The following is a 21,531-nucleotide window of genomic DNA, read 5'->3' on the forward strand; positions in this document are numbered from 1 at the left end:
TGTTCAAGTTTTTGCCTATTAAAGGCATGCAGTAATCTTCCAACGGCACTATATGCCACCCGCGTTGCGACACAGGTGAAGGTGCTTATCACAAAGGGGTTGGCGGCGTTAGCTGCGAGTGCGACATGCGGCGACCCGCGAGGAGTTTTCACGTCACATGGGCAGGCACATGCTCCTTTTGATCGTAAGGTGCATCAGGTCTTATTTTAAACATGGGATCTAGCACTTGGAACACTTATCACACGGTCTTAGTTTGGCGATGCATTGAATGCTGGTACAAGGATCATGTTTGCCGGGAACATAATAACCGGCAAAAAAAAAAAGAAGTGTAACTGTAGTGGGTCATTTTGCGTGTCCTCGCTTGCGACCGTTGCTACCAGGAAATGGTACGAAATGTGATCGCATCAGCGAGGTTCTACTGAATTATTAGAGCAATTGCCCTGTCCTCTGGATGGTCCTTGGTTCAATCTATGGACCCTGGACCAGGATGAATATTTTTCATTGACCACATTTTTTTCAAGGTAACACTATTGGAAGCAGTGGCAAACAATGCGAAAGCTGTTATCCCCCTCACTACCAAAAAGAAAAGAAGTGGGCAAGCAAACGAATAACTACTTTTAAATATTTATGTTATGCTATTTCAGGAGCTCAGAGAAAACAGAGCTGGTGACATAAAAGGCATTTTGAAACTGAGAAGCAGCGCCTACAAATGTGGACATCAGTTGCAGCGCCCTCCTTTGGAAGCAGGGCGAGCCATGAACGCAGGCCAATAAATGGCCGTGGTTTGAATGCCCCGGAACTGTTCAGCAAGGCGTACTTGGCTTTAGAAAAAGTGCCCACAAATATGGACGGTGGTAGCGGACAGTAAGATTTGCGAGAATGCCAACAGCCATCTTATTCTTTCTTTCTCTCTCTTTTTTTAAATGGCTGCCTCACCCAACACATGGCATCCTCATTTGGAAGCTGAATAAACCGTGGTCCAGGCTCAGAAAGGTGCACAATTTTAATGCCTCGCAACTTTTTTTAACAGGAGTAGGTTGCTTTAGAGAAAGCTTAGTGATGAAGTTATGAAACCAAGGTCAAATGATGAAAGCGAACACACAAAACCCGTGAGAGATGCTTACCTCACACAATAGCATGTACTTAGGACCCGGGGCCATGGAGCCTGACTGGCATAGCCAACGTGCTTGTTCAAAGCGGTCAGCCAAGCAGATGCCCTGCACAGTGTTAAAATACTTTTAAAAGATTGTTAAAAGATTTTTTTTTTTTACATCTGGTCACCATGACCATAAATATTTCTAGCACACTTCCTGCAACCAAAACACGGAACATTTTTCAAACCACCAGATTAATGTTACAAAAGAGAACTACCAAAAGTTGTGAAATACTACTCATGTTAAACCTACAAATCTGGTTTTCCTTTTTTTACCCCCTGTGCTAACACCTTACTAACCTTACTAACATTCTAAAAGCCCTTGAGCTGCGAAGCACACTTTATCTATTCTTCGTCACGCCCAAGCTAATACAGTAAGGAAACCTCCCTATAAAGAAGTTGAAGGAGGAACAAGAATTACTTTGTTATATCCATTACTGATGTACTGCAATATGAATCCTTATGAAGATTTCAAGTGGAATTTCACTTACTTCGTTACATCCATTATTTCATTAAATTGCATTTCATTATAACAACGACTGACAAGTGTCCCTGTCTTAAGAACCGCCGAAAATTGGAAACACTGCTTTCTTTCCCAAGTTCTTCTACTCACCTTTGCATAACACTGCCATTGCACCCGCTCACAGTTTGTTTATTCCTTCCCCCATTTTTGCAGATTCGCATCACTTTTTTTTTTGCTACACACTGCCGAAGATTGGGATAACCTGCCTGCCAAAGCTACAATCTATCCTTCTACCGACCAATTCCAGCCCATCTTTGTACAAGCAATCAAATACAGTGGAACTCCGTTCATACGTTTTTCACCGGACCGAGGAAAAAAAACGTAACAGCTGGGAAAATGCAACAGTGAGGAAAGCTCCGAAAATGAATGAAAAAAGTGCAGCTTCAATTATAGACAATTTATTTCCACAGAGTGCGCTTAGAACTTAAAAAAAAGTCTAGAATGGTGGCTTGCCGTTTGTTTCGCTCGCTAGAAATCACCACACGTTTCTCAATAGCCTGGAAGGCCACATTGCTGTCAGCGTCGCTGTGAGGTGCGATGTACCTGCGGAGGAGGTCCAGAGCCGCGACGGCTTCTCCAAAGCTAGGATTTGGCAACTCCTCGGCATCATGCGGCTCGTGCTCTTCGTCGTCACCGCGCCAGGCAACGACAACGGACGAATGAATATCCGGGGGAAATTTTGCCCTCTTTGGCGTAATCATGCTAACGTGCTAACGATTGTTTAGTATTGCTGCAGAGCGCGCGCGTCCGAGCAGCCCGGTTGCGCACAGCGCTGCGTGGTTTCGCGAGAAACGTAAACGAGAGACGAGAGCTGGCCCGATAGGCGGAGCAACGCCAACTTCCGGCTTCCCTTTAGCTATAGCTTCCCGAAGAGTGACGTCAGGGCCTCTCCTGAGTTTCCTTCCTCCGTGAGTCGACCCGTCCAACAAACCATGCGGCACGCGGTGACCGTGATCACAGTGATGATAGCGAGAGCATTTTTCACGAATAGCCACCTAGTGGCGGCCTCTCGAACTGGCGTGCGGCTTCTTGCAGCCAGTTCCATAGCCAAGACCGGCCAAGCCAGGTCAAAACTCGTCAAAAGCCAAAATGGCGGCTGGAGCGCGTTGCCTACTTTAGCCCAGGAGGGTTCGGGTTGCGACGCATCATGCGGGAACGTTTTCACAGCTACTACGTAACAGCGGGCTTCCTTATACATTGGATCATATGGAAGCTATGCCGGGACCGGATGAAAGCGACGTAGCAGCCGGGAAAACGCAGCAGTGAGGAACGTAACAGCGGGGTTCTACTGTAATTAGCTAAGCATGCGCACTCCCATGTAACGCCCTTTTAGAGAGCCTTTGAGGTATTGACAAAAACAAACAAACGCAACAACTAGTTACAAAAAAACCGTCAGCTCCAGGGCGAGGCCTCTCTGTTTTCCCAATGTCAATTATTTCGCCCGAAACAAAGTGCCAGACGGATAACACCAACTGGTCAGCCTGCCTGCGAACAACTTGAAAGGTAAACACAAATGCAGGGTGCAAGGCTACCTTGGTCTGGTGGTCCCCCATCCAATGGTCGACCAAAAGCCTTGGCTCGAGCCCGTTGGCGAGGACGCTCAACAGGTTGTACGGCTGAACGGCGTGCCACAAGAGCCAATGGTTGTCCACTCCACAGGACTCCAGGCGCTCGAGCTCCCCGTCGCGCGTCAGTCGGAACATCCGCAGTATCTTGGGAGGCTTCTCAGCTGCAAGTACCAGCACAAACTGAAGGCCAGGTCGTGGAAACCAGCTTCGCCGCAGCGTGCAATCACTGTCATCATCTGTTCCATTTGGAAGTCCATTGCAGGACAAGGGCTTCTCCCAGAAATCCCTCAATTACTCATCTTGCGTCGAAAAACTCGTTTTATACCTTCCAACTTTGTCTGATCCCTCTGTCTAATCTGTGCCCCTGACGTCATTTCTGGTCTGTCGCTGTATGTACAACAGACACTTCTAAGAGGATACAACAAATTATCCTCTAACTCCAATTTTAGACTCATCAGTGTTGGAAATGCTCGCGGACGAATGAATATCCAAGGTTGCGGGTTTAAATCCCGGCCACGGTAGCTGCATTCCAATAGGACAGGGGGAAAACACACACACACACACACACACACACACACACACACACACACACACACACACACACACACACACACACACACACACACACACACACACACACACACACACACACACACACACACACACACACACACAAACAAACAAACTTGTTTACCATGCTTTGGGTGTGCCATGAAAGAACCCCAGGTGGGTGAAATTAATCGGGAGCACCCCTATTACTGTCTCAGATAGGCTGTGTGTTAGATAGGCTGTGTGAATCTGAAGATTCAGACGTTGAAAAGGAAAGATGAGAAAATAAAGCAAGAAAGCAAAACGAAACTGGCCCTTGCAAGCGTGTTTGCTGGCACATACATAGTTCACAAAGCCTTTTATATGCGCCAGCAACTTGCTCGCCATGGTGAGTGGCTGTGAACACAAAGCATGTGAATGCAACGAAATGAAAGGGCTCACTCACAAGAATTATGAACGTATTGCAACGTAGTCTGGACCTCGGGATTCTCTTCTCCCAGGTGGAACAACTTGCAGCCTAGATGGAGGTACACATAGTCCAGGGGGTGGATATCTGGAAGGAAAACAGAGGCACAGGAAAACCTGCCGTCAGCATTTCATTGCAAACTGCCTAAATTTGAAGAGCTTGTTTACGATCATTGTGCTGACACCAGTAAGACACGATTTCCACTTGCATCCAGTTTAGACCAAAACCAATGGCAAAAGCGTGTGAACACACACAGTCACTGTCCAACTAATTTTTTTTTTTTTTTTTTTTTTTCAGAGCACGATCTTTTTGCGGGACGCTCGATTATTCGGACGCACCCGCTCAGCCCCACCCAGTCACAGACCCAATGTTTAATGGCTACAGTAATTTGGGCCACCATTATGCAAATATTCCATGGATTAAACCTTTGCAAAAATTTTCGTTTGTCTACGGCACAGATCATTATTGCTGCCTGTTCCCCACACAGTCGACCGCATTTGCTTTCCCTTGCCCCCCATTCTGTCACTGTGGCAGACGGGCAGGGTATATCTGCTCCACCATCACATAATCTGCCTAACTCCATATTTAAATCTGTGCTCTCTCGTACATGCTAGTCTTGCTATCTATATCACCAGTCATTTTCTGCTGCATCACTCACTGCATGGTCTTTAGCTTCCGCTTAAGTTTCTTTGTTGTCCAACAATTTTGATTGTTATCTAACAACTTTGGAATGCATTATAGTGTTAGCCAACAAGTGGGAGACTACGCTGTGTCTCCTGACTGGCTGACTCGGGCTCCTTCACACCTCCCGTGCCACAGATAAGCTAGGTTCATCCCTAATTAAATTATGGGGTATTACGTGCCAAAACCACTTTCTGATTATGAGGCACGCCGTAGTGGAGGACTCCGGGAATTTCGACCACCTGGGGTTCTTTAACGTGCACCTAAATATAAGTACACGGGTGTTTTCGCATTTCGCCCCCATCGAAATGCGGCTGCCGTGGCCGGGATTCGATCCCGCGACCTTGTGCTCAGCAGCCTAACACCATAGCCACTGAGCAACCACGGCGGGTCAGGTTCATCCCTGTTTCTGCAAAAAGTTGCAGAGGTCAAGCTCAGCGCATTGACAATACTTTATATTTTCTTTCAATTTTACATTTCTAGTCGACGATATATATATATATATATATACAGCTGTTAAACTTTAGTTTTGCAATACATGGGTGAGATAAGTGCTTGAAACATTGTTTTTCATAACAAATTCCGCAGTAAAAAAATTTGACCATCTCTTGCTAAGGACTTCCGATAATAGGGTGGTACAGAAGGGGTTGACGAAAACTGGAGACGTAGGTGCACGCACAGGATACTACTCTGCGTGAATGCGATAACAAATGAAAGGACACGCAGGACATACAACAAATAAGCAACACACAAAAACCTCGCCACACACAACGTACAGAAATCAAAGTCATCCTTGTCCTTGTGCTTTCCAAAGAGTTGAGAGTTTGGCTGTCTTAGGGCAGCTTGCTGCCCTCCACTTTGTTCACTTTCACAGAGTTATTCTGCCATTTTTAAAAAAGTGTTTTGGACGAGCTGAGCTCATCAATGGCAACAATACCCTTTTCAGAGAGATTTGGACGAACTAGTTTTTCTTCGACTACCATAGTTTAAAACAAAGCTTTTCTTCTACTACAGAGACAGCTCCAGTGTTAGCGTTGGAAATAGAGGTCAGAACTACACAGACGGCAGAAATTTTTTAAGCCACGTTGATTCAGTCTTCGTGCTCTGCAACACAGATGGCAGTCAGTATTTCGTCAAAGCTGCAGGGCCGCATGTATTGCGCTGTGTTTTCTGCTAGATAGATGGCAGCACTTTGTCAGCACTCAAAGACTGTTTCTGGAATCGCACGTGTGCTGTACCTTTACCCTCATTTCTAACTGTACCGTTTGTGGCAATGGCAAGTACAGCTAAACTTCAATATAACGAAGCAGGTAATGTAGGCAATTCGCTTCATTATACCGGAATTGTTATACGGTTAACTTCTCTTAATTCGATCCTAGCGGGACAGGCGAAACTGACTGAATTATCCTGGGTCTCTAATTAAACAAGCTGAAGAAAAATGTGCCCAAACACACTGCTGATTCATTTATCAGTGTTTTTCCGATTCTAACTCGCCCCCAAATAAACGAATGCCCACTTTCCATGTGTCCAAAGTAGAGAACATAGAAATGACATTAAAGCACCTAAACTAAGTATTAATGTAATGAGAACGAAATTTTTTGGGGAAAAAAGACAGAAAAGGAAAGAAAAGTGTTGCACAATGACGACTGATTTCCTGTCAGCTTCGCCGCAATACATCTGTGTTATGTGTTAAAGCATACAAAGCTGCAAAGGGGGTTTTGGTTTTGCATCTTACTGCACTGTGCAGGCGGTTCTCAGCCCAACTACCGAAGGGGGGGGGCATTAGAATCGGGCAAATACCATAGTCAGACATTGTAAGTTATGATTATTGCTTGAAAATTTTCCTAATGCAGGCCAAAAGTAGGAGTTTTCGATGGGAGATGATGTGTGTTACAGCCATTCACTGCCCCCTAAGCTTGGCTGAGACAGACGCTGTCACTAAAAAGAGCCCCTACTGGAGTCGCCATAGGGGTCAGGCGCATGTGTGCTGACTGGTCAAGTTCGAATGATCCAGAGAAGGCCCAATTTTAGGATCAAAATAACAACAGTTGGGGCCCATAAAAATGCATGGGCGCCGGGCCGGGTCTTCAGCCAGGATCAAATTAACCGGAATCGAAATAACAGAAGTCTACTGCACTGAGGTTCTAGATACATTGTGCTCTATGGACAAGTTTTAAAAAGTACATTATATCGAGGTTTAACAGTACATATATATTGCGTAGTGAAGTGGTAAAATGAGGCTTCCTTGAACGAAACACGAAGCAAGTTGCTATAATTGCTTTTAGGGTAACTTTTGACACTTAAGGGGTTAAGGATATCAGTATGTCAGTACACCAGTGCCCTGTCGCAGATGTTCAACATCTGGAGGGTGTCCACCACAAGCACAACACAGGGGTGTGGACAAGTGTGCTTCGTAGCCCCTTCAAGATCAGAGAAAGTGACAGTTTTCAAGCTCACCAGCTGCCCTGAGCTGCGCTCCAGTGAGCAGCTGGTGGACCAGGTGCAGGTGCACCAGGCTGTGCACCAAGTCCGCATGGCGCGACACGCCCCGCTCCTCAAACAGAGGCTCGAGCCTCTCGAAGCGGCGGCCCCGCACGGGCACCAGGCAGTACAGCTCCTCGCTCTTTTCCACGAGGCGCGACAGCAGCTCTTGAAGCTTGCCCTCCTGTTGCGAGCAGAAGAGCACGAATCACCTTCACAGTTTCCGAACAGTGTTCTATCAATAGCAGGCACAGGGAAAAGAGAGATGAGGCTAAGTGTAATGGTTTGAATGGTAATCCTGTAAGGTTTAAGTTTATTTTCGGTGGTTGGCAGGACAATACAGAAGAGCATAATATACCATGAGGGGCACCTAGTCCACCTCCGTAAGGCAGCCACTTTATTATGAACCCTTCTAGAGAGATAATGCACCTAATGGCGATGACATGGACAGATGTAGATGAGGAGAGTAATGAAACATGCTCACAGTATACAAGCTGAGCGCATAAATAATTTGGCAGTCAAAATTGTGTACGAGATATGGGGAGAACCAACATTTTTACAGGAGAACATTACCGTATTTACACGATTGTAAGTCGACTCGAATGTAAGTCGACCCCCCCATATCGCGTGACCGAAAAAAAGAAAAAATAAGAGAGCATACCCGAGGGCGCATTCGATAACGAAAATTTATTAGTAGCTGACATGGTCACTGGGCTACTCGTCTTCACTAGTGCTGCCATCGCCATCGTTGCTGCGGTCCCACAGTGCGTCGTGGTCCAGCGAAATTTGAAATTTGGCAAACGACCGCACCAGGAGATCTTGCAGAACAGCAGCCCACGCCAAATGCACCCAACCACACGCAGCCGTCAGGGAGGCTCTTTTGACAGGTCCGGTTGGCGTGATTTCGCAGTCTTCTGCCGCCAGCCACTTGTTGTACTCACGGCGGAGCAGAACCTTAAAATTAAGGCGAAGGTCCAGGGTTGTTTCATGACCACGTCGCACTTCACTGGCACGGACCGATCACGCATTTCAGCGACGTACGCCGCAAGCTTAACCTACAGCTGCGGAAAGCGTCCAGACTTTGGCACGTGGGAAATTTCTCACTTGTCGTCACAGGTGAAAATTTCGCTTCGCTGCAGTCGCCACTCTCGCACCACCCGTTTAGAAACATCGAAATTGCGGCCCGCTGTGCAGTGATTTGTTTCTTCGGCGTAAAGGATGGCAGCCCTCTTTAACGCTGCTGTGAACGAGTGCCGAACGATTAGTGGGCCTGGAGCACTCATGACGACTGGGGAAGCATAGAAGTAGCACGTAGCCGGCAGTCAAGTGGAACGCGTCAAACTAATACCATGCCAATACTAATGCCTTAAAGAGAAACCAGCGAGCGGTGTCTGCTCTTCCATGAACTACCGATACTCCCCGCAAGCGCCGCCAATCTGAGGGTGCAGCCGCAAATGGGAACAGCGGCGCTTCCATCAACTATCGACACCCCCCCATGAGTGTTGCATGCACTGTAAAACTCTCAAAAATGTTGAAAAACCCTTCCGAAAAGCGAACAAACACGCGGGATAGCGAAAAGATACGGGTAGGGCCATAGAGCAAACATAAAATTATAACTACGTTGTAGCTCCCGTTGGTATCGCTTTTTTTTGGCGGGGCCATGTTTCGGTTTCGATTGTAAGTCGACCCCCCAACTTCAGACTTTCAAATTTAAAAAAAGGGGTCGACTTACAATCGTGTAAATACGGTACTATGTTGCAATGATAAGTTGTCTGCATCTCACTTTCGTTTTTGTTTGCCCATGGTAGTACCTCCAATTTTTTCTTTATGTTGTATGTACAAGTGCACGAATATTCGAAAATTTTGAACATTATCAGATATAATACTGTTAATAGTCATATTCAATCCGAAAATTTTTGAACACTCGGTTCGGTACGAATATTTGAAACAAATCGAATATATTGCTGGCTGTGAGGGAGCAAACCCGGTCCTCAGCATTGGCATCTATCTAAGAATAAGTGTTTGACTTTGCACTGAATTTGACGATAATTTTGTGTAGCTAGCGAAACTTTGCCTGGAAAGGAAGCTTAGCTACTGGACACCTAAGCTTTGAGGAAACGCCAACCTCTCAGTTGCAAAGGTCACAGGTTTGCAGACTCGTTAGCAGTGCCACCCCCAATACTGAGCATATTGCTCGACAGAAAAATGCGATGAGTGACTGCTGGCTCGGGTCAAATGTCTCCGAGTTTACGGGCATTTGATATACAATAAGGCACAGGTTGGCGAAAGCAGAGAGCTAGCGCAAATTACTTGATGTTCTAAGTTAACATGAGCCAAATACACAATCTTTTAGTATAATCACTTACTAGTCTAACTTTTTACCACACAGAATGTAATTGTGATGTTGCAACATGTTAACATAACCAAACTTGCTAATACAAAGTCTGTCTATTTTTTATTTTTTTTTCAAGGTCCAATTGGTTGCCCAATGAGAACCACAGTGAAAATCCGACAACGCTGTGGTTTGCAGTGTCTCTAGTGTGTCCATCGATTGCGTAAGGTCGCAGTTTTTAATTCTGAGCGCTATGTGTGAAGTGCATGCTGTCCTTCGATTTCTGAATATTGAGGGGTGCAATGCAGCCGAAATTCACAGACAGGTGAGTAATGTGCATGGCACAACTTTCATGGGTGACAGCAAAGTTTGAGGCAGGGCGCACAGATGCTTGTGATGCAGGTGGGCAAGGGAAGAAAGCGAGTGTCAACCGATCTTGTTCAGCAAGTGGATGAGGCGATTCGAGAAAATTGTCGGTTTACAATTTCTGCATTGAGTGCTTCATTTCCCGAAATTTCACAATCAGCTCTCTACACCACTGTGAGTGAAAGACTCCAGTACAGCGAACTCTGTACGAGCTGGGTTCCTAAGATGCTGACCGACCATCACAAAACACAGCGAAAGGGTGCAGCCTTAACGTTACTCTTAGCACTACTATGATGAAGGACAAGATTTTTTAAAGAAAATAGTCACAGGGAAAGAGACACGGGTCCGTTTCGAAACTGAAGAAACAAAAGAGCAATCCAAATGGTGGGTGCGTTCTGATTCACCGAAAGCTAAGTTCAAGCAAATCTTCTCCAGCAGAAAGTGTACGGCTACTGCATTCTGGGACAACAACGGTGTTCTCTTGGTGGGATTCATGGAACGTGGCATGACCATCACTGCGGCCTGGCGCAGCATAACTCTTGTAACGTTTATGAAAGGCAATTCGGAACTAATGAATGAAATGAATTATGGGGTTTAACGTGCCAAAACCACTTTCTGATTATGAGGCACGCCGCAGTGGAGGACTCCGGAAATTTCGACTACTTGGGGTTCTTTAACATGCACCTAAATCTAAGTACACAGGTGTTTTCGCATTTCGCCCCCATCGAAATGCGGCCGCGGCGGCTGGGATTCGATCCTGCGACCTCGTGCTCAGCAGCCCAACACCATAGCCACTGAGCAACCACGGCGGGTGCAATTCGGAACTAGCGAAGAGGGATGTTGTCATCGGGCATTGTCCTTCTTCATGACAATGTGCGGCAGCACAGTGCAGCTGCAACAAAGAAGCTCCTGCAGCGTTTTCGATGAGAAGTATTTGATCCCCCACCGTACAGCACGGACTTGGCGCTCTCTGATTACCATCTCTTTGTTCACATGAAACGCTGGCTAGGTGGACAGGGGCTTGACTCAGACGAGCTGCAGACCAGCATACAGAAGTGGCTGAAAGCACAGCCGGCTGCCTTCTACGATAAGCGTTTATGAAGCTAGGTACCACGCTACGACAAATGCCTCTATCGGAGCGGTGACTACAGTGGAACCCCGTTCATACGTTTTTCACCGGACCGGGGAAAAAAAACGTAACAGCCGGGAAAACGCAACAGTGAGGAAAGCTCCGAAAATGAATGAAAAAAGTGCAGCTTCAACTATAGACAATTTATTTCCACAGAGTGCGCTTAGGACTTAAAAAAGTCTAGAATGGTGGCTTGCCGTTTCTTTCGCTCGCTATAAATCACCACACGTTTCTCAATACCCTGGAAGGCCGCATTGCTGTCAGCGTCGCTGTGAGGTGCGACGTGCCTGCGGAGGAGGGCCAGAGCCGCGACGGCTTCTCCAAAGCTAGGATTTGGCAACTCCCCGGCATCATGCGGCTCGTGCTCCTTGTCGTCACCGTGCCACGGCAATGGCAACGGACGAACGAATATCCGCGGGAAATTTTGCCCTCTTTGGCGTAATCATGCTAACGTGCTAACGATTGTTTAGTATTGCTGCGGAGCGCGCGCGTCCGAGCAGCCCGGTTGCGCGCAGCGCGGCGTGGGAGAAACGTAAACAAGAGAGGAGAGCAGGCCCGATAGGCGGAGCAACGCTACGAGCAACGCCAACTTCCGGTTTCACTTTAGCTTCACAAAGAGTGACGTCAGGGCCTCTCCCGAGTTTCCTTCCTCCGTGAGTCGACCCGTCCAACAACCATGTGGTGACCGTAATCACAGTGATGATAGTAAGATCATTTTTCACGAATGGCCACTTAGTGGCGGCCTCATGCGGCCTCTCGAACTGGCGTGCGGCTTCTTGCAGCCAGTTCCATAGCCAAGCCCGGCCAAGCCCAGCCAAAACTCGTCAAAAGCCAAAATGGCGGTTGGAGCGCGTTGTCTACTTTAGCCCAGGCGGGTTCGGGGTGCTAAGTTGCGACGTATCATGCGGGAACGTTTTCACAGCTACAACGTAACAGCGGGGTTCCTTATACATTGGATCCTATGGAAGCTATGCCGGGACCGGATGAAAACGACGTAGCAGCCAGGAAAACGCAGCAGTGAGGAACGTAACAGCGGGGTTCTACTGTATGTAGAGAAGTAGCTGGAAAGTGTATCTAAACATTCCAAATAAAACAGTTCTGGTTTTCACTGTGGTCTTCATTCCGCGACCAATCGCACATTGGAGAGAGGGAAAAAAAAAAAAAAGAAGAATTGCCCTTGTAAATGCATGTGGATATTGTTATTCGATATTCAAACCTAAGTATTCATACTCGACTCATATTACGAAATTTTGATATTTGCACACCCCCAGTATATGTGACTGATTTATTATTTAGATGGAAATGAAAATGTTGGCAAGTATTGTGTTGCCAGTTTCTTCCCGAAATATAGATGGTACAATGATTAAAGGGTCCCCACACCAGATTTGGCCATTTTCGAAACAAACAAGCATAGCATACACATGATGCACTGACAAACGTCCCTGCGCACTGCGAAAACAGCTGAAATTTCGAAACTCACTTTAAATCGCTGGGACACAAGGTATATAACAATGGCTTTTTCCCGCCTGATGCAGCTTCGTTCTAATGAGGTTTGACTGTATCACTTTTATCACTAAAGGTTATTATTGGTGAAGAACGGAAGCCACTCATTCATGCATCCATTCTACTGTTAGAAGGTTTGTCCTTTTTGTCATTCGCTCGTGGGGCTTCCTTCCGTGTGTTACCTGCTGCTCAGCCGAGCGCTCCAGGGAAGCCTGCAGCGAGGCCTTCTCGCGCACCAGCTGGTGGATGTCCTCGAGCAGGGCCAGCGCGGTGGACAGGGACTCGGCGCTGAGCAGCTCCAGCGCCACCTGACCCTGGGCACCCAGCTGCAGCGGGGCGCTCACCAGCATCTCGGGGTTCGCCTGCACGACACAGCGACCCATCACACGCGTTGACCCCCTCGTCATCCCTGGCCACTTGCAATGAACCCTTTGGAGAAGTAACAGGCTGGCTTTACCACAATGTACGTTTGACCAAAATATGGCGGCTCGCCCACGGCTAAAATGCTGAATAACGCGCAGCTGGTGTGCCTGTGGTTTCGTGGGTTCACTCCCAACATACGCAACAAAACAGCAATTGGCCGGCACCCAGCTGTACAGTAATCACTAATGCCAATTGCTGGCCGCCATATTTAGGGCAGTTCTACATTGTGAGAAAGTCAGCTTGGTCCTTTTCTAGAGAGATTAATGTTAAAAAATGAAACAGGGTGCAAAAATTTTTATGTGAACTTGGGAAAAGACTTTCTTCAATGTCCACCATTCCTAAAGGACACATTGTCTCGTGACAGAACAAAAAAGTGCTAAGACATCAAAAGTAAGGAAGTCTAAAGGGCCCCAAGAAATATGGCAAGTCGTGCTAGACTCTCAGCTTAAACTTTTAAAATAGTGAAGAAGCAACTTTAACAGACAGGTGAAGTCCAACAATAACGAAAGCCCTACAGGAGTAGACGTCTACTCATCCAATTGCTGCATGAAGCAGTCACAATTCTCAGTCTGAACAAGCAGTGCATCAAATGGTGCATAGTCAACAAAAGTGTAATGGATGGCTCCAATTTATTAGAGCCCAGCTTTGTTGTTCCCTTAGTATTTTGCAGCCAAACCCGAACGATGGCAGAGCAGGAGTATGGCAGAGCCAGGTTGTGTGCAATGGTGTGCAATGATGCAGGTTACACACATCTATTACTATGATTATGAGTTTTGCAACAGTGTCAGTTTAAAGGTAACTATATATCCTCGATGCTGCCAAATTTGATTACATAAACTTTGTTTTACACACTTTATCAAGTGCATTTAGCATTATTAAAATATCTTCCACTCTTTCTTTTGCCAACTTCAGCTCTTGTCAAGTTATATAAATCATTTTTGGGTCTAAATCAGCATCTGTAACCATGAATCGCAAAAATTTGGCCTTAAACATGCAACAAATTTCATTCAATTCAGTTAAGCAGTTGCCTAATGACATATGCCTGAGTAATGAAACCGTTGGACCCAAAAGCCCATACTAAAGACCAAATGTAAGCCCAAGCTTAAGCAAAAGCTAGAACAAAACCCAAAGTTCAAAGGGGCAGCAGAGGAGGCTTTACCCACCAGTTTGCGCATCAGATCCAGCACCGCTGGGGGAAGCAATGACTTGCATGGATCGCCGAGGCTGATGGGAATATTGCTGGGTGGAGGGCTCTTGCGTTTCTCCCACTGCACGGCCCGGAACTTGCGAGGCTGGGCCTTGAAGCTGGAGAATGTCAATTGCAGAGCACTCAAAACTCCCGTCCAAGCTGAACGGCACGCCAACATTCATGAACATGCACACACATGTGCACGTGCAACCAGCGTACAACCATAAAGAAGACAAAACGAATTCATTTGTGCCCTCTCTTCCCACTGCGCCACCCTGAACTCTTTCTCAAAATTCAAATGAAACACGCCAACAAGAAGCTGTGTCTTCTTCTCAATGATGTGCAACCTGTACTTAAGTGCTAAAAAGCTTTCTAAGGCATGTGTTTCAGAAGAGCAGGCCTTAACAATCTTGTAATGTGCACAAGGATACTCAAGCGACGCCAGCCAACTTACTATCGGATTTGCAGAAAAATACCCTGGTGAAGAAAATGCAACTAGCACGTAATAACATGTAAAACTGAAAAAGCCATATCTCTACTCACTTTGTACAAGTAAGATATAGCAGCAAGCAGTAGAATTGTGCAAGAGCGCTCTCTCTCTCTCTCTCTCTTAACGTATCTCTCAGCACTCAGAGTGCTGTTTATTAACACAATTAGCTGCATCATGACGCAGTGTACAATTCACTGTGGTGCCCACGTTCTTGCGTGCATTTGCATAAGCGTTTGCTGTGTGACGAGTTGTTGAAATGTTCCCCTTTGACAATCCCTTTTATTAGGCGATTTACGATTTTTTAACTTAGGAACAGCTAAACATTGTATGCTGCTACTTCAATTTTGGTTCGGTCAAGTCCTGTATTTATAATGTTTCCTGTTTGCCAACGTTTGGGTGCGCAGACCTTGTCAAGCCTGACAGATGCCTTTTTGTCTGTGTACACCCAGTGTCCTCGACACCAAAATAAATATGATTGATCGGTTGATTGCTGATTGATTCTTGAAAAGTGAACCATCATTGCATTCTACAACTGCCTGCACATGGGACAGAAACTTGGAGGTCAGCAAAGAAGCCTGAGAAGCAGTTGAGGACCTCGCAACAAGTGATGGAACGGAAAATGATAGTTGCAACATTAAGAGATAGAAAGACAGCAGTTTAGGCTATAAAGCAAGTGGGGGTAACAGATTTATTCTAATTGACACTAAGAGGGAAAAAATGCAGTTGGGCAGGCTATGTAATGCATCGGGAAGATAACCAGTGGCCTTATTAGAGTCACAAAATTGGTGCCAGGTAAGGGAAGTGGACTGGAGGTCGGCAGAGATCTAGGTGGTGCGATGAAAATTAAAAAAGTTGCAGGCACGAGATGAAATCGGCTGGTGCTAGACTGGGGTGCTTAAAGTGTACAGCCCCTGCATAGTACTACCACCACACTTAATAGACCGTTCTTGCCCATCAGTTTAGAGCAGTGGAACAAGCTGCCAGAATCAAAAGTTAAGGAACACAATCCACAAATATTTAAGCAGTTACTGACAGTCTACATTGACAATACAGTCACCGACCGATTTTCCGGACTCCAAAAAATTCGGACATGCCCGATTATTCGGTCAGCTTCGCGGCACCGCCGTTCTCCCCATAGACCATAATGTATAACAACTGCTGAAAGTTCGGACACCTTGCAACCTCTCGTCTGATTTTTCGGACACTCCTTGAGACAACTCGATCGAGGGCATCATGCACCGACTCTGACCGGCGCATAGATCGACTTGCTGAACGCCATTTTTGTTTTGAACGGAGCCTCCTTGCTGCCCCACGAAGTGGCGCTACTGGAAATCCCCGCTCATCATCATCGTTTCTGCCTGGTTCGATAGAGTGGCCGTACAGCAGTTCCGGTTTCAGCAAATGGTTTCAGCTTAGTAAGCCATGTCAAGACAATCCAGCAGCTAATTTGTTTCTTTCGCGCACGACGCTGCGAGCAGGCCACGTTTTTCGTTTGTGCGACTGGTGTCGGCACGGTGGTGTTCGCTTTGTGTGCTGTGTCGAGGTTTCGGTGTTCCAACGCGGCGTACGGAAACATCGCGTCAAGTGTCTAATGGCGCCGACAGTGCCCGCGCAGACTGCGCTGGGGAATGCCGGCAAGCGGGTGCCGGGAGGCCTAAGATTTGTCGTCTTCCGATGTGCTCCCTACTGACGCGGAAAATGTTCTGCCGAGACCTGCGCAGTGGTTGCATTGCGATTCCGGACACCGTCTCATTTGACAGTTTCACAGGTGCTGACACTGCTGTACTGACATGCGCAGAACTCGACGACGGCGAGATCATTCGTCAGGTTTCTGCTGCACCCATTCTCTATGCTGCACCCATTCTCTATGCTGCACCCATTCTTTATGCTGCACCGCCAGACGATGACTCCGAGTCGGAAGATGATGCACCATGTGCTACGCTGCCGTCGCATGCGGAGCATGCACAAGCAGTGACTGTGCTTTCAGCCGCCTATAGTGACCGTTCGACCCTCTCCGAGATTCAGGCTTATCTGACTGTGCGTAAACGGAACAGCGTGCAACGGCGCACTCACGATTTCTTCAAGCCTACTGCCGAGCCCGAATAAGTGCGTGGAAATAAAAGATTTCATTTTTTTTTTTCTTAATCTGCTTTTTCGAACACCTGTTTATTCGGACATTTCCGCAGTCCCCGTGAGGTCCGAATAAACGGTCGGCGACTGTAATACTTCACTTGCACCTATGCCATGGCATCAATACTTGTACCATTTGAACCCCCGCCACGTTTATTTATTTATTATTGCTCCTGTTTGCATGAATAATGCAATTACTCATGTACACACTCCCCTCTTATGTAATACCCCCACAAGGGGCCTTTAAGGGACAATAAATGATGATGATGATAGTAATTAGAGATCTGTGTGAGATGCCTTAGTCTTGCAGGGGCTCAAATAGGCTGATGATTATTATCATTGAGGGAGGCAGAAGCAATGTGACCCGGGAGGCCATCTCAATTAAGCATAATTCAAGACCAGGACTACAGAAGACATGTTGCCAGAGACACACAACACTCAACTTGGCTCACCTTTGCTGGTCCTCCCAAGCGTTGCCAGTCTTTGAGCGGAAGAGGCGCGCAAATTCGCGAGCTGCCTCAGCGACTGCGGAATAACACGACCGGGACCACTGGCCGGAGTCACCGACGCGGCCCCAGCGACAGAATAGCACCACGAGTCCTCCTCGCTGAATAAGCTGTGAAAGAGAACACAGGGCACGGTAACGTGTCGCATGCAGCCAGCAGCACACAGGTGGGCACGTCAGGAACAATTGTAACTTTAAGGCCAAAACTGTGTAAGAAAAATTTGTGTGTCACAAGCAAAAACAACACAAGTTGACCAGATCGAAAGAGATCAGCAAGGCTGGTGCGGATGTCAGGAATGAGTCATTGAGCAATCTATAGAAGGCAACAACCTAAGAATGCAGTGGCTAATACAGCATTGTCTAAGTGAAATAGGATATGTTTAATCATGTTTGCCCACTTCCATGACAGCAGTGTCTCTCGGGAACCATGTTTGAAACATGATGGCACAGAATGCAGGTGCACATGTAGTTTAATGGGGGGAGCTTGTACTGAACTTATTGGTTGTCATTGAATGAGGATAAATTGGAATGTATCGCACTGGTTCCAAAACTCGTGCACCATCTGGTAAGACAGCCCTATCCATCTTAAACCAGGTACCCTGGTGAGCAAAAGTACACGGACTAGGGATTGACCTACAAAGCCAATTTTCTGGTCTGCCTCTGAATTTAACCTGAAAGTGAAGACTTGGAAATCTTGGTATTGCAAATATTCCAGTGCACTCGTCAATTCAAGTTTGTGCATAGTTACTACGAAGTATCTTTTTTTTTTTCCGAGACATTGTGGTCCGGTTACTTTTGCTCACAGGTGTACAATTGAAACTTGATATAATGAATTAGCAGATATAATAAGTAAATCAATGTTTCTTGCTGGTAGCAGCATGTAACAAATATTGGATGCAGCAAAGGTATTCTAGTGTCAAATGTAACTTCATCATAACAATGTTTGACAATACGACATTCATGGTGTGATAATGATATGTTTTTTGAGAACATCTTGCACTAAAAATTGAAACGCAACAACCCTGACAGCACTTAAAAGGCCCCGCATCAAGTCTTATTAAATGTTTTGGCCAGCCGAGCTCGCTTATAACGAACCTGCGTGTCACACAGCATCAATCGGTTATAGCCTTGGGTTAGTAGTAAATGGACCACAGCTAAAAGGCTATGCTAGTCAAAACACTTAATTTATTTATTTGCAAAAAAATAAGGGTGCTTGTCCGTTTCTGCAATGAAGATACAATGAGGGCAGTCTTCAGTTTATTTAAAGAAGAAGAGCCCCCCTCGCCAAAGCCCTTGGCATAGACATGTTCTCCGACGCCCTCAATGTAGCCCATTGCTACAGCCATGCTTGTGGGTGCTGGCTCCAAGGTTTCGTCGCCATTTGATTTATTCATGAACGGTGCCCTCGTCCAGGCCGGCTTCCACAATGTCAGTGTCGTCATCAGCAGAAATAAAATCGTCTCAGCCAACGTCATGGCCTCCAAGTCGGAGCCTACGACGCGCTGCCACAAGTCGCCGCCGGACTGATTCTCTTCAGAAGCATCGGGCTCGACATCATGTACTACGTCGACGAAACCGACCTTGCGAAAACAGTTCTGGACGCAAGCGGCCGTCACCTCCACGCAGGCTGCCCTCATAATTACACATCTGAATACAGCGACACTCAAAGCAGCAAATTGGAGGCCGGGCGGACAATAGGCGTCTGTTTGCTGTAACTGATCGGCCAGGCTCAAAGATGTTCGTTGTATGTGCGATTTCGTGTCATTGAAATAATGTAATTTTAATGGTTGCAAGGGTTTCATTTGTTTTGAGCAAAAGGTCATCTTAAGTGGGGCACTTAAAGGTGGGCTCGACTGTATACTGAAAATTGCAGGGAGCTGCCTTGGGAGCTTCTTATTGCAAGAATATTTAAATTTGCGGCATCATTAAGGAGATACAAACAATTGAGATATTGCGTTGCTGTGTTGTCAGGATGTGATGTTCACCGCGAATGTAGATATACTCTCCTTCTGCCTTGACTAGCGCCTACAAGTGACACTTCCCCACGTCCTCCTGTACCAGAGCCGAGGGATTGCTTCATGCATTCAACACGAGCCAAGTCTTTTATTTAGGCTGTTTTTGTACTGAGCGGCTGTTTGATACACCACAGGCAAGATTGACAATGCTGCGTGATTTACATGCCAGGCTCGTCAGTTTGTAATGACCCAACCTGGCAAGGAGCCCTTTAAATAAACGAGTGCACAAGAGAATGAACCACATGTGACAACATCAGCAACAAACACTTGGTCTTGAGCACACAGAAGGGGGTCCATACCTGCATCTTGTAAAAACTGTACAGACCAAACTGGCCATAGCTCAAATCCACCATGGTTAGGAGCGCGTCGTACGGCACATTCTGAGCCTTGTCCATGACCACCTCCCTGCAAATCAAGAGGGCAAGAGCACACGCACACGCTTGCAACTACGATTATGGCAAATTGACCAAGTTTGCATTTTATGACTTATAAGAGCAACACGTATAAGCTTCTAGTTTGCAGTTGTTATTGAATTCTTTGGGCTTTACCGATATGCTTTTAACTTTTTGAACTTGTAAAGTGTGCTGGAGGTCGACTGCCATGCTGCAATATTTCTTTTTCCAGGTATTAGTCATACATGTGTTCTGATTTACATGTAATACAGTTAAAGCTGAATATAATTAACTTCAATAACAAAACTGTCAGTACAATGATGTATATACATTTTATTACTTTTTGCATGTAGAATACCATGTATATTGAGCCCTGATATAACGAAGTGCTGATATGCTCTCTGAATTTAACTAAATTTCACTGCTACTGCGAAGGAATACAAAGGCAATAAATGGCAACCGCTGTGGGTGCAGATGGTCAAATGGCTGAACTACACGCGGTTACTTGCGAACACACCTCTAAAATCGCTTGCCACACAGAAGGTCACAGTCGCCGAAGGGGAGCAGCATCTGATACGTCTGAGTAGCAGTACTAGTACTAAATTCAAGACCGTCTTGCTGTAATGTTTCGCATTAAGTCCAAGTGAGACGAGATCCTCTTGCGTGCTGCGCGACGCGACTTGTACTGCGGGTGTGAGGAAAAGCGTGTTAGAGTGGGCCGAGAAAGATGGTGGCTTGATGCGCACCGCCTTCTTGCATGCGCCTCCTCTAGCTTGGCTGTTGTGGCTGCACAAGGTTTTCAGCACGGCTGAGCACAAACGCGAATCACGCACCCTATGATGGAGGTGATCTGCGGTGGGTACAAAGACTGGGCGATACGAGACGGCTGGTGGCTTCATGCGCACTGCCTTCCCGCACACAGTGCTGGAGGTCGCATAATCTCGAGTTTCGAAGATGCGTTGAAGCGAGAGGCAGATGAAGCATTTGCTACCCTCGGCCTGCGCTCTTCATTGCGCCAGCACTGTGGCAGCGGCGGAGCATTGGGGAGTCACTGAGTGAAATCTGCTCAGGTTTGCCTGTACGTGCATGCCACCATGCCTAATTTAGTTAGTAAGCTGAGTAGGGTGGTTTTTCTGAGCCAGTTAGTGCACGATGATAGTGTGATGGTTCCGGCAGGTATAGACGCGAGCACAAGAGAAAAGAGAGAACACACAGAACAGGACAACGCACACCGGTGCTGTTCTGTGCAGTTTTTTTCCTGTGCTCACATATATAACTGCTGGAACCATCCCACTATAATTTGTAAGCTAATGTTTACTGCAGTTTATATGCTCGATAAAACCATGTCTCTTTGTGTATATGTCTACAACATTGCTATCGCTACCAGTCCTTCAACTTTCAGGCAAAACACTTTTTTACTCATAGAACCAATACTACAAACAATGTAAAGTAGTATCTCGTTAACTCGAACTCAGATATATTGAAAAATTGGCCAAGTCGAAAATTTCCGTGGCACAGAACCATTTCCCATACGTGTCACGTATTCATTGTCCTTTATCTCAAAGTATTTTTGGGCCAAATTGCGGATATCTCGAAATTTTGCCTGAGAGTGGGAGAAAAATTGCGCCGCTGGAAC

The 21,531-nt window shown here is 46.4% G+C and overlaps 1 protein-coding gene across 4 annotated transcripts in view; it reads right to left on the reverse strand.

The window, feature by feature from the left end:
- Window positions 1-21,531, reverse strand: part of LOC126533657 (poly [ADP-ribose] polymerase tankyrase-like) — a 106,510-nt gene that overhangs the window by 2,165 nt on the left and 82,814 nt on the right. For all 4 annotated transcript variants that reach the window (XM_050180843.3, XM_050180842.3, XM_050180837.3 and 1 more), the window contains 8 exons: window positions 19,803-19,908; window positions 17,436-17,599; window positions 14,338-14,479; window positions 12,934-13,113; window positions 7,398-7,605; window positions 4,239-4,346; window positions 3,209-3,405; window positions 1,125-1,217 (listed from right to left, as the gene is read on the reverse strand). In XM_050180843.3, coding sequence (XP_050036800.1) covers window positions 1,125-1,217; window positions 3,209-3,405; window positions 4,239-4,346; window positions 7,398-7,605; window positions 12,934-13,113; window positions 14,338-14,479; window positions 17,436-17,599; window positions 19,803-19,908 — 1,198 coding nt within the window. The remainder of the gene's footprint in view (window positions 1-1,124; window positions 1,218-3,208; window positions 3,406-4,238; window positions 4,347-7,397; window positions 7,606-12,933; window positions 13,114-14,337; window positions 14,480-17,435; window positions 17,600-19,802; window positions 19,909-21,531) is intronic.

Source organism: Dermacentor andersoni, chromosome 7 (genome assembly GCF_023375885.2).
Source record: "Dermacentor andersoni chromosome 7, qqDerAnde1_hic_scaffold, whole genome shotgun sequence".
NCBI lineage: Eukaryota > Metazoa > Arthropoda > Arachnida > Ixodida > Ixodidae > Dermacentor > Dermacentor andersoni.